The sequence below is a fragment of the Nannospalax galili genome, unplaced genomic scaffold, assembly GCF_000622305.1.
Source record: "Nannospalax galili isolate Female #2095 unplaced genomic scaffold, S.galili_v1.0 scaffold853, whole genome shotgun sequence".
Classification (NCBI taxonomy): Eukaryota; Metazoa; Chordata; class Mammalia; order Rodentia; family Spalacidae; genus Nannospalax; species Nannospalax galili.
In genome coordinates this window covers 202,427-213,437 of record NW_008332825.1, presented here as the reverse complement: position 1 = coordinate 213,437, position 11,011 = coordinate 202,427, and the positions used below count along the sequence as shown (strand labels likewise).

General features: G+C 46.9%; 1 protein-coding gene across 1 annotated transcript in view; it reads right to left on the bottom strand.

The window, feature by feature from the left end:
- Positions 1-753: 753 nt before the first annotated feature.
- Positions 754-11,011, bottom strand: part of Npffr1 (neuropeptide FF receptor 1) — a 41,146-nt gene continuing 30,888 nt past the window's right edge. The window contains exons 3-4 of the mRNA XM_029560947.1: positions 4,534-4,633; positions 754-1,679 (exon numbers count right to left, since the gene is read on the bottom strand). Of these exons, the coding sequence (XP_029416807.1) occupies positions 806-1,679; positions 4,534-4,633 (974 nt within the window). The 3' untranslated portion in view covers positions 754-805. The remainder of the gene's footprint in view (positions 1,680-4,533; positions 4,634-11,011) is intronic.

Here is an 11,011-nt window from a genome sequence, read left to right as displayed (position 1 = left end):
CTCAAAGAGGAGGGGCCTGGAGAGGGCTTTGTGTTCTCAGGGCCAGTGAGGTATTTCCAAAGGGGAAAATTGACAATGTGTTTTCCCTTCCTTCTTGCCTGCCACCCATGAGCTGCCTGTCCTATTGGACACTCTGCCAAACTCTGGGTGATGGAGGTGGGGAAGGCTCCCCTCTCCCTCCCTTAGGCTCGGGACTAGGGAAACCCTGAAATCTAAGCAGGCTCCCTAGGACTTTCTATAGCTATTTAGTTGTGACATCCTGGAGGGGTTTGACTGTGAACACTTCTGGGAACTCCACTAGTCAACACATTGGAGCTGGGCTGAAGAAGCAGATGGCCTCCCCCACTCTCCAAGGAGTCAAAAGGAGCTATCTCAGCAACACAACACAGGGGTCACCATCACAGGGACTCAGCATCTAAGCACACGGTCACTTCTCAGCTACCAGGTTAGGATGACACATTTTCCTGGGATCTATCCCAGATGGCCTTGGTGAGACTGATGGAGATATGGACTTCATAGAGACCCTGAAATCAGGTTCTAGTGGGATTTCCAGCTGAAAGACCATGTCATCTTTCCCCATGGGGTGTAAGAGCATTATGATGAGATACAACCGTCCAGTATGGCTATGGCACAGAAGGGGTTTGGGAAAGTTCAAGCCTTCCCCTTCTCATTCCCCATCGCTAGCAGCTGCCCACTGCCTTGTTTTTTTGTCAAGGAGGCATCCTGGCACCCTCTTTTAATGCCACTCCAGGCTGCTGTCGAGTCAGGGCCATAGGTCTACAGAGCCTGCCCTCTCTGGTCAATCTCAGATGTTCCAGGCTGGGATGGTGAGGGGCATATGAGGGTTACAACCCTCCCCAGGCCCACTATGGTGACCCACACGCCCATTGCGCAGCTGCAGGTGCCCGGGACCCGGGGCCCCACTGCTGGGCCCGGACTCAGACGGCAGGCCAGAGTCACTGGGCTGCACGTCCACTACCACCCGCCTGCGCAAGAGCCGGCCGGAGCGCTCGGAATAGGCCTGCTTGTGTCCACCCCAGGGCAGCGGGCAGAGCTGGGCACGGAAAGCGGCCTGGAAGCCGCGGCGGAAGTTCTCATTGAAGTAGCCGTAGATGATGGGGTTGGCGCTGCTGTGGAAGAAGGCCAGCCAGTGCGCGAAGGGGAAGGCGTAGGCGGATAGCAGATGCAGCTGCGGCCCACTCAGCTGCCCATAGTCGATGAGCAGCAGCAGCGCCCAGAGCGGCAGCCAGGACAGCGAGAAGAAGAGCGCCACCATCACCAGCATGTGCACCACACGGACCTTGCGGCGTGACGAGCGGCCACCCTCGGCTGCCGCCTCCTCGGCATCCCGTGCGGGGCCCGGAGCCTGGCACAGCTTGCGAGCGATGCGAGCATACATCACCACGATGAGCGCCAGAGGCGCCAGGTAGATGTGCGCGAAGAGCACCGCGGTGTACACCTTGCGCATCCCCTTCTCTGGCCAGGCCTCCCAGCACGAGTAGAGCGGGTACGATCGATTGCGGGCATCCACCATGAAGTGATGCTCCTCGCGCGTGACGGTCAGCGTGACGGCCGAGGGACACATGATGAGCAGTGCCAGGGCCCAGATCACCGCGATGGTGAGCAGCGCCTTGCGGAGGGTCAGCTTCTCGCGGAAAGGGTGCACGATGCAGCGGAACCTGCAGCCAGGGTCGGGAAGAGAGGCAAGGGTCTGGGAGGGTCCCTTGGGACCCAGCGAGGCCAGAGCTGACCTCGTTAAGGACTGCTGAACAGGAACACCTGACATTCATCATCGCACCTCTGGCAACATAGGGGGACAACTTGGACAGCTTAGACACTAATTAGATGACTGCAAGTAAATTGGTTTCTCACTTGCGAAGGAGGCAGCTCACCCTGCTGTGTTGCCCAGGAACCCAGGCAGGATTTAAGGCAGGGGAGAAGGGAGGTGCTGCCTGGCATCAGTGGCTTGGGTCTATATTTCTTGGGAGGGGGGGTGCTGTTTAGACGCAGCTGGAACAGCGACTGTGCTCATTCTGTGTCCCTTGACAAGCCTGACTAGGTGAATCTACAAATGCAAATTTCTTTCACATTTTGTGTGTGTGTGTGTGTGTGTGTGTGTGTAATGTGGAAGTCTGAGGACAACTTTCATGAATTTTCTCTTTTCAACATGTGAGTCCTGGGTATTGAACTCAGGTCACCAAGCTTTGCAGAAAGTGCCTTTACCAGCTCCCTGAGCCATCTCCCCTGCCCAACACAGATGTAAGGCTTTAACTGTCTGTGAATTACCCAGAAAACAGGGTGTGTTTACATCAATACAAGATTTCTCAAAAGACTTTCTGGACCTTGGTTTCTTTATCTGCAAAAATGGGGCCCATAATCTGCCCTCCTCTGTCCTGTGGTAAAGATGAACTGAGATCACCCCACTTCTGGAGACATTTTGAATATTTAAAAGTGAGAAAAAGAAACCAAGTGTGACACTGCACAACTGTTGGGAGGTATAGGCAGGAGGATCAGGAGTTCAAAGATATCTTTGGCTAAAGAGTTTGAGGTCAGCCTGGGCTACATGATACTCTGTCTCCCCCCGCCACACACACACACATACACAAAAATGAGAAAAAAGAGGATCTCCTACTTCCCAGAATTCCCTCTGCCATCCACCTCTGCCAGAAAATAGACTCAAGGACTGTGGCATCAGCCTCATTTGTTTAACAAAGGTTGGACCCACCCCAGAAAAGAGATGGGCTCTCTTAAAGTTCACATGGTTCCTTAAAGGCAGGGTATGGTACTGACCGCTGGCCAGAGGCCCTTTATTTTTCACTTACCTAATCCAGCCTACTCTGTCTCCCCAGGCTGGAAGTAACTTTCCCCTCCCCAGTGGCCTGACCTTGCTACCTCGGCCTGTATGATTTTGACCTTCTGCCTTAATAGCCTCATTTCTGTGTTTGTGGTGCACACCTTTAATCCCAGCACTTAGGAAGCAGAGGCAAGTGGATCTTTGTGAATTTGAGGCCAGTCTGGTCTACATAGCGAGTTCTGGGCCAGCTGGGACTACAGGGAGACCCTCTCTCAAAAAGACAAAAAAAGAAAGAAAAGAAAGAAAGAAGAAAGAAAGAAAGAAAGAAAGAAAGAAAGAAAGAAAGAAAGAAAGAAAGGACTCCTGAAACATGTAGTCCTTGTTATAAGCCCAACAGGTAGAGGAGAATCCTGGGGTCATCTGGGAAGACTTCCTGGAGGAGGAGCTCAACAAACTATAAGCATACTGGGGAATGTTTACACTCTCATGTCACTCAACAATGACAAGAAAATAAATTTTGGTTGAGTGGAGGGTTTCCCCACATAACTGGCTCTTAGTGGCTTTGTGGAGAGGGGAATCCAGCTCCATCATGACAGCTGGCTATACTTCACAGAGTTACAAAAAACTGGGTTTGGGGCTGGAGATGTAGCTCAATTGGTACAGTATTTGTCTAGCATGCATGAGGCCCTGGGTTCTATCCCTAGCACCAAACAAAATGGCATGGCAGCAGATGCCAATGATCCTAGCACTAAGGAGGCAGAGTCAGGAGCATCAGAAGTTTAAGGTCATCCTCCAGTATGTGGTGAGTTCAAGGCCAGCCTGGGGTACATGAGACCCTGTCTTAAAGCAAAAACAAAACCAACAAAAACTGAGTTTGATGGGGGCAGAGGTGAGAAGAAGATGGGAAAACTAGATTCTAGAAGGAGAAGAACTGGAGGTGGAGAGAGGGACAAGGAGGAGGTGTGGCTATATGGAAGAAATAATGTGAACAGCTGGCATTTGCTCTGTGGGCTAGGAACTGTCCATAAACTCTGTAGGCAGAAACTGCCTGAAGCCTCCAGCCTCCCTATAGGACAGTTACCATTTTACAGATAAGATTCCAGCCACAGTAACTGAGTACGTGGCCCAACATCACTGTGAGGCAGTGAGGACAACAGCCATCTCCATCTGATCTACGTGCCTCCTAGTCCCTGGGGGGAGGCACCTCCCAGGAGCCCTTACCACACTGAAGATATTGAGCAAAGGGTGGAGGAGAGACAGGACAACCAACTGTATTCCAGGAAGGAAAACTTGTGAACTGGTCCAAAGCCTCCCTGACTGGGTTCCATCCCATACCTCTGACCACATGAACAGAACCATGCTTATCTGAGACTCTACTGGGGTCTGAGGCTAAATGACAGGAAGTGGCAGACACACCAGGGACTAGCAAATAGGTGGGAGGGTAAAGGGGCAGAAAGAGACTCTTCCTCCCAGCTATACCCAGACAAACAGCCTCCTGTTTGAGCTCTGGCTCCCAGGACTCAAAGGCAGGGGAGGCAGATTCCTGTTGCTGAGGATGCAAACCACCCTTGAGCATCTCACAGGCCCCAGGAAGCACTAAAAAGCCCTGTCAGGATCAGCCTCTGCCTTCCAGAAAGGAATAGGGTATTATTCTAAAAAATTCCTCCTTCTGACCTTCCAGCCTGCCTAGCATCAGGGGCAGCAGTTCCTCAGTGTCAGTCCCCAGGAAAATCTCTTACCTTTCCACAGCAATAGCCACCAGCGTGAAGACAGATGCAGACACAGACATGCCCTGCACTAAGCCGCTCATTTTGCATGTGGCGTTGTCAAAGGGCCAACCTGTAATGACAGAAGCCCCCACAGCATGAAAGATGAGCACTGGTCAGGTAAGCCAAGGCCTCTGAAGAAAGATTCATTCCTCCTTGTGCTGCAAGGAGCCATGAGGCCTCTGTGACCAAGACTGAGGAGCCAGCCATCCCACTCTAATGTGGATAGTGCTGTTAGGAAGGCCTTTGCGTTGTGCACTGATTCCCTCCATGACCTTTAGGTCCAGCCAGCCCTGCCTAGCTTCCTGCTTCAGGATCATAGCCATTTCATCCTACAGTAGCCCTATTCGCTCTCTCTCTCTCTCTCTCTCTCTCTCTCTCTCTCTCTCTCTCTCATTTCTCTCTCTTTTTTATACTTTATTTTTATTTTATGTGTATGATTATATTACCTGCAGACATGCCCTGCACTAAGCCGCTCATTTTGCATGTGGCAAAGTACACCCATGTTAAGCAGCACACAAGGAGGTCAGAAGAAGGCATCGGATACCCTGGAACTGGAGTTACTAACAGTTGTTAGCTGTCATGTGGGTGCTGGGAATTGAGCCTGGGTCCCCTGCAAGAGCAGTCAGTGCTCTTAACCACTGAGCCATCTCTCCAGTTCCCTCTCTCCCCTTTTTGAGGCAGGGTCTCCTTGGTGTAGCACAGGCAGACCTGGAACTCTTTAATTGATCTTAGCTAAAAAGCTAAAAAAGCAATTGGTTTAGAACCCTTAATCCTCATGCCTTTAAGAAAGGATTATACTGGGACTGGAGAGATGTAAGAGCACTTATAGCTCTTCCAGAGGACCCAGGTTCAGTTCCCAGCACTCACATGGTGGCTAACATAATCCTTAACACCAAATCTAAGGGATCCAATGCCCTCTTCTGGCCTCTATGGGCACCAGGCACACAGGTAGTATACTTATATACAGGTGGGCAAATCATTCATACACGTAAAATAAAAATAAAATCTTTTTAAAACATTTTTTATTTTTACAAAAAATCTAATACCAGGCAGGCATGGTGACACACATCTTTGATCCCAGCACTGGGAGGCAGAGACAGGCAGATTTCTGAGAGAGTGAAGCCAGCCTGGGAACTGAGAGAGTTCCAGGCCAGCTAGGGCTACATAGTGAGACCCTGTCTGAAAACAAACAAAAAACAAAAAGAAAGATGCTACTAACACTTCTCAAATGGTTCCACAAAATAGAAAGCAAAGGAACACTACCAAACTCATTCTCCAAGCACAGCATTGCCCTGATACCAAAGCTGGGTAAGATCAAAAAAACATGACCCAATTTCCCTGATGAATATAAATGCAAAAATTCTCAAAATACTTGAAATGCAAGAACACATTAAGAAGATCTGTCATTATGACCAAGTTGGTTTTATTCCAAGGGTTTAAGGATGAGCCAGCTTATACAAATCAATAAATGCAGCACAGCATACAAATAGGCTCAGGGACAGAAACCACAGAAGTACTTCAATAGATAGAAAAAACATCTTTGACAAAGTTCGACATCCCTTTATGATAAATGCCCTTCCATTCACTAGGAAACAGAAGGAATACAGCTCAACATAATAAAAGCTAGACACAACAAACCTACACTGAATCAGGAAAGACTGAAAGCATTTCCTTTAAAATCTGGAACCAAGCCTGGGCATGGTGGTATACACCTTTGCACTGGGGAGGCAGAGGCAGACAGATCTCTGTAAGTTCAAGACCATCCAGGACTATATAGTGAGACCCTGTCTCAAAAAGCCAACAAATAAATAAATAAATTAGAACCAGGTAAGAGTGCCCACTCTCCACTCGATCCGTACAAAATTAAATATAGTGCTTCAAATCTTAGCTAGAGCAGTAAGACAAGAGGAATGAAATGGAAGCAAATAGGAAGGAAAGAAGATGAGTTATTCCTATTTGTAGATGAGGATCCTTTACTTAAAAGCTCCTAAAGTCTCCACCAGAAAACTCTTAGATCTGATAAACACTTTAAGCAAAGTAGCAAGATACAAAATCAACACACAAAAAAGTCGCTTAACTATATACTAATAGTGAACTTTCTGAGAAATTAGTCAGGGGAAAACATTCCATTCAGAATAGCTTTTAAAACCTAGGAATAATCCAGGTATGGTGGCACCTTTAATTCCAACACTTTGGAGACACAGGCAGGGAGATCTCTGTGAGATCAAGGCCACCCTGGTCTACATAGTGAATTCCAGGCCAGTTAAGGCTACAGAGAGACCCTGTCTCAAAACCAAAAATAAAATCTAGGAATAAACCTAACGAAAGAGGTAAAAGACCTCTATGTTGAAAATTTTAAGATACTGAAGAATGACTTCTTCAATATTGAAGAAGAGAACTCCTGTGCTCACGGATGGGCAGAACTAAAACCATGAGCACATCTATGTCAACAAAAGGAAGTTGCAGATTGAATGCAACCCCTACCAAAATACCAGTGACATTTTTTTTTCAGAGCGCTAGAAAGAAACAATCCTAAAATTCATGTGGAAGCACCAAAGACTCCAAATAGCCAAAACAACCTTAAGCAGAAAGAGCAAGGCTGGAGGTATCACAATATCTAATCTCAAATTATACTATGGAACTATAATGACAAAAACAGCATGGTACTGGCACAAAAAACAGAGAAGTAGATCAAAACAACAGAATAAATGACTGAAGCTGGGTGTGGTGGTGCATGCCTATAACCTCAGCACTTGAGAGGTGAAGGCAGGAGGATCAGCAATTCAGGTCATCCTTGGCTATATAGGAAGGTAGAGCCCAACTTGGGCTACATGAGACCCTATCTCAAACAAACAAACAAACAAACAAACAAACAAAGAATAGAAAACCCAGAAGTAAACCCACACAGCTATACTTAATCTTCAGCAAAGGTGTCAAAAACTACATTGGAAAAAAAGACAGCCTTTTCAACAAATGATGCTGAAGAAACGTGATATCCACATGAAAAGAATGAAATGAGTTAATATTTCTTGCCCTGAACACACATACATACACACACACACGCACACACACAATCAATTCAAAATGGATCAAAGACCTTAGTGTAAGACCTGAAACTGAAACTGCTAGAAGAAAACATAGGCAAAACACATCAAGACAGAAACTTCGGCAGGAACTTTCTAAAAAAGGATTCCAGTAGCACAGGAAATAATTCCGAGAACTGACAAATAGGGTTGTAGAAAGCTATTATTAAAACGTTTCTGCACAGCAAAGGAAGTAGAGCAGTGAAGAGACTGCCTACAGAATTAGAGAAAAATCTTTGCCTATTCTACACTTGACAGGGAATTAATATCTAGAGTCTACAAAGAATCACACAAATTGAATGCTAAAAACCAAATTACCCAATGAATAAATGGGCTACTGAATTGACTAGACAGTTCTCAAGAACGAAATACAAATGGCCACTAAGATACTTGAAAAGGGCTTCAACATCCTTATCCGTCAAGGAAATGCAAACTAGAATTGCTTTGAGATTCCATCTCACTCTAATCAGAAAGGCTCTCATCAGGAAACAAATGACAACAAATGTTGATTTGGATGCTGGGAAGAAGGAACTCATACACCTTATACACTGCTGGCAGGGATGTGAACTGGTACAGCCACCATGGAAACCAATATGAAGCTTCCTCAAAAAACGCTTGCACATCCATGTTCATTGCTGCACTGTTCACAATAAATGAAAAATGCAATCCACCGAGATGTCCACCAGCAGATCGAAGGATAAGGAGACAATGGTGGATATACACAAAGGGATTTTATTCAGTTATAGAGAAGAATGAAATGGTGACATGCACGGGAGAAAAAAATGGAACTGGAGAGCATTGTGTAACATGAGATAAGCCAGACTAAAAAAGACAAATACCATGATCTCTCTCATATGTGGAATCTATAAATAGGAAAAGGACACGAGCCGGGAGTGGTGATATATGCCTATAATCCTAGCGCTTGACAGGATAAGACAGGAGGATTACACAGGACATTCAAAGCCAGCCTAAGCTACAAACTGAGATCTTGTTCCCACCCATCCCCCAAATTAAATGGTTAAATAAAACGTGGTACATATTCATTGTTGATGGTTTGAATGAGAAGTATCTCCCTCCCGACACACACACCATGGGCTTATGTATTTAAATACTTGGTCCCCAGTTAATGGTGCTGTTTGGGGAGATTTAGGAGGTACAGTCTTGCTGGAGGAAGTATGTCACTGGGGGGCAGACTTTGAGAGTTTATATAACCTTGCCCCACTTCCAGTTTGCTTTGTATTTGTGGTTGAAGATGTGATCTCTCAGTTTCTTGTTCTACCTCCTGCTACCATGCCTCTCTTGCCATTATGGACCATCCTTCTGGAACCCTAAGCCCAAATAAACTCTTCCTTCTGTAAGTTGCCTTGGTCATGGCATTTTATCACAGCAATAAAAAGTAACTAGTACACCCATAATAGAGTATTATACATTTGTAGAAGATTAAAGAAGTCCTCTATGACCAACATGGCGTGATTTCTAGACTACAGTACTAAGTATAAAAGGGAAAGTCAAAGGCTCAGTGCCGTGGCTCACGCATGCTGCTTTTGAGACAGGGTCTCACTATGTAGGCTAGGCTGACCTAGAATTCACTATGTAGGTCAGGCTGGTCTTGAACTTTCAGCAATCCTCCTACCTCAGCCTCCTGAATGCTGAGACTACAGGTGTGCACTACCATACCTGGCTGAGCCCAAGATTTTGAGGTCAGGAGCTGGAGAGATGACCCAGTGGTTAAAAGCACGGGCTGCTCTTAAAGAGGACTTGGGTTTGGTTACCAGCACCCACCTAGCAGTTAACATGATCCTTAACTCCAATTCCGGGGGATCTGACTCCCTCTTCTGGTCTCAGCAGGCATTGCACACACTTGGTGCACTTATATGCATACAAGCAAAACACACATATAAAAATTGCTTAATTAAAAAATAAAACAGCTGGGCATGGTGGCGCATGCCTTTAATCCCAGCACTTGGGAGGCAGAGGCAGGTGGCGGATCCTCTGTGAGTTCGAGACCAGCCTGGTCTACAGAGTGAGTTCCAAGCAACTGGAGCTACAGGGAGACCCTGTCTCAAAAAGACCAAAATTCAATCAATCAATCAATCAATCAATCACTCAAAAAGCATTTGAGACCAGCCAGGCAACATAGTAAAATCATGTCACCTATTAAAAGCGTATGTATGTATGTATGTATGTATGTATGTATGTACAGATAACCCCATTTGTAGTATATTATCCTTCATGAAAGAGAGACAGGGCTTAAGAATATTCATTTATCTTCTCATTTGTTCAAAGGCAATCCAGGAAGAGTACATCAGAGAAAAATGACTCCCTGAACAGAAAGATGGTGAAAATTGGGTTAGTACAAGGAAGGGCCAGGCAGCTTAGACAGTAGGGAGGGTTTCCCTGGGCACATCCCTTTGTATGGCACTGACTTTGTTCTAATTTAAAAAAATTTTATTTCTTTTTAAAATTTTACCTGTATGAGCGTACTACCTGCATGCATGTAAGTGCACCCATGTCATGCAATGCCCACGGAGGACAGAAGAGGGTGTCATGTTCCCTGGAACTGGAGCTGATAGTCACCATGTGGGTGCTGGAAACCGAACCCAGGTCCTCTGCAAGAGCAGCCAGTGTACTTAACTGCTGAGACATCTCTCCCATCCCATCTCTGACTTTTTAAAACCATAACAATGTCTTGCATATTCAAAAGTTAAATAATCAAAATCTGTCAGATGGAGGGCTTGCCTAGTATGCTCAAGTCCCTTGGGTTTGCTCCTCAGCACTGCAAGAAAATAAAATAAAATCTACCAGGATACAGGGGAATCCCAAGTGGAACACTAACAATAAAAAATAAGCAATTAGCATGACTGCAGGCCTCCCTCCTAGGTAAGTCCATCGTGCCCTCTGCGCCTGGACTCCCCCAGCCTCACTCACCCTCCCACCTCCCCCACCCATCTCTCCTCCTAGCCTGGGTGCTGTCCCATTCCTTGTCTTGGTGCCCCAGACACCAGGGGATCCACCACTGCTTCTTGATCCTTTGCATCCAGACCAATCCAGGTCCTTCTGGCAGTCCCTAGGAGCCCTCTGGGTTTGGGCCCACCCTTACCTCCCTCTGCTTCTCTGGTCTGCAGGACACACCAGCCTCTCTCCCAGGAGCCCTCTTGGCCTGGTCTTGCCCTCACCTCCCTCTGCTTCCCTGGGCTGCCCAGCTGGCCAGCCTCTTTCCTAGACACTGGGGCTGACCTCTCCGCTTCCTGATCCTTAGCATCCAGACCAACTGAGTTCCTCAGTGCAGTCCCCAGGAGCCCTTGGGGCCTCTTCCCACCCCCATCTCCCTTTGCATCTCTGGGTGGCACCACCACCAGCTGCCT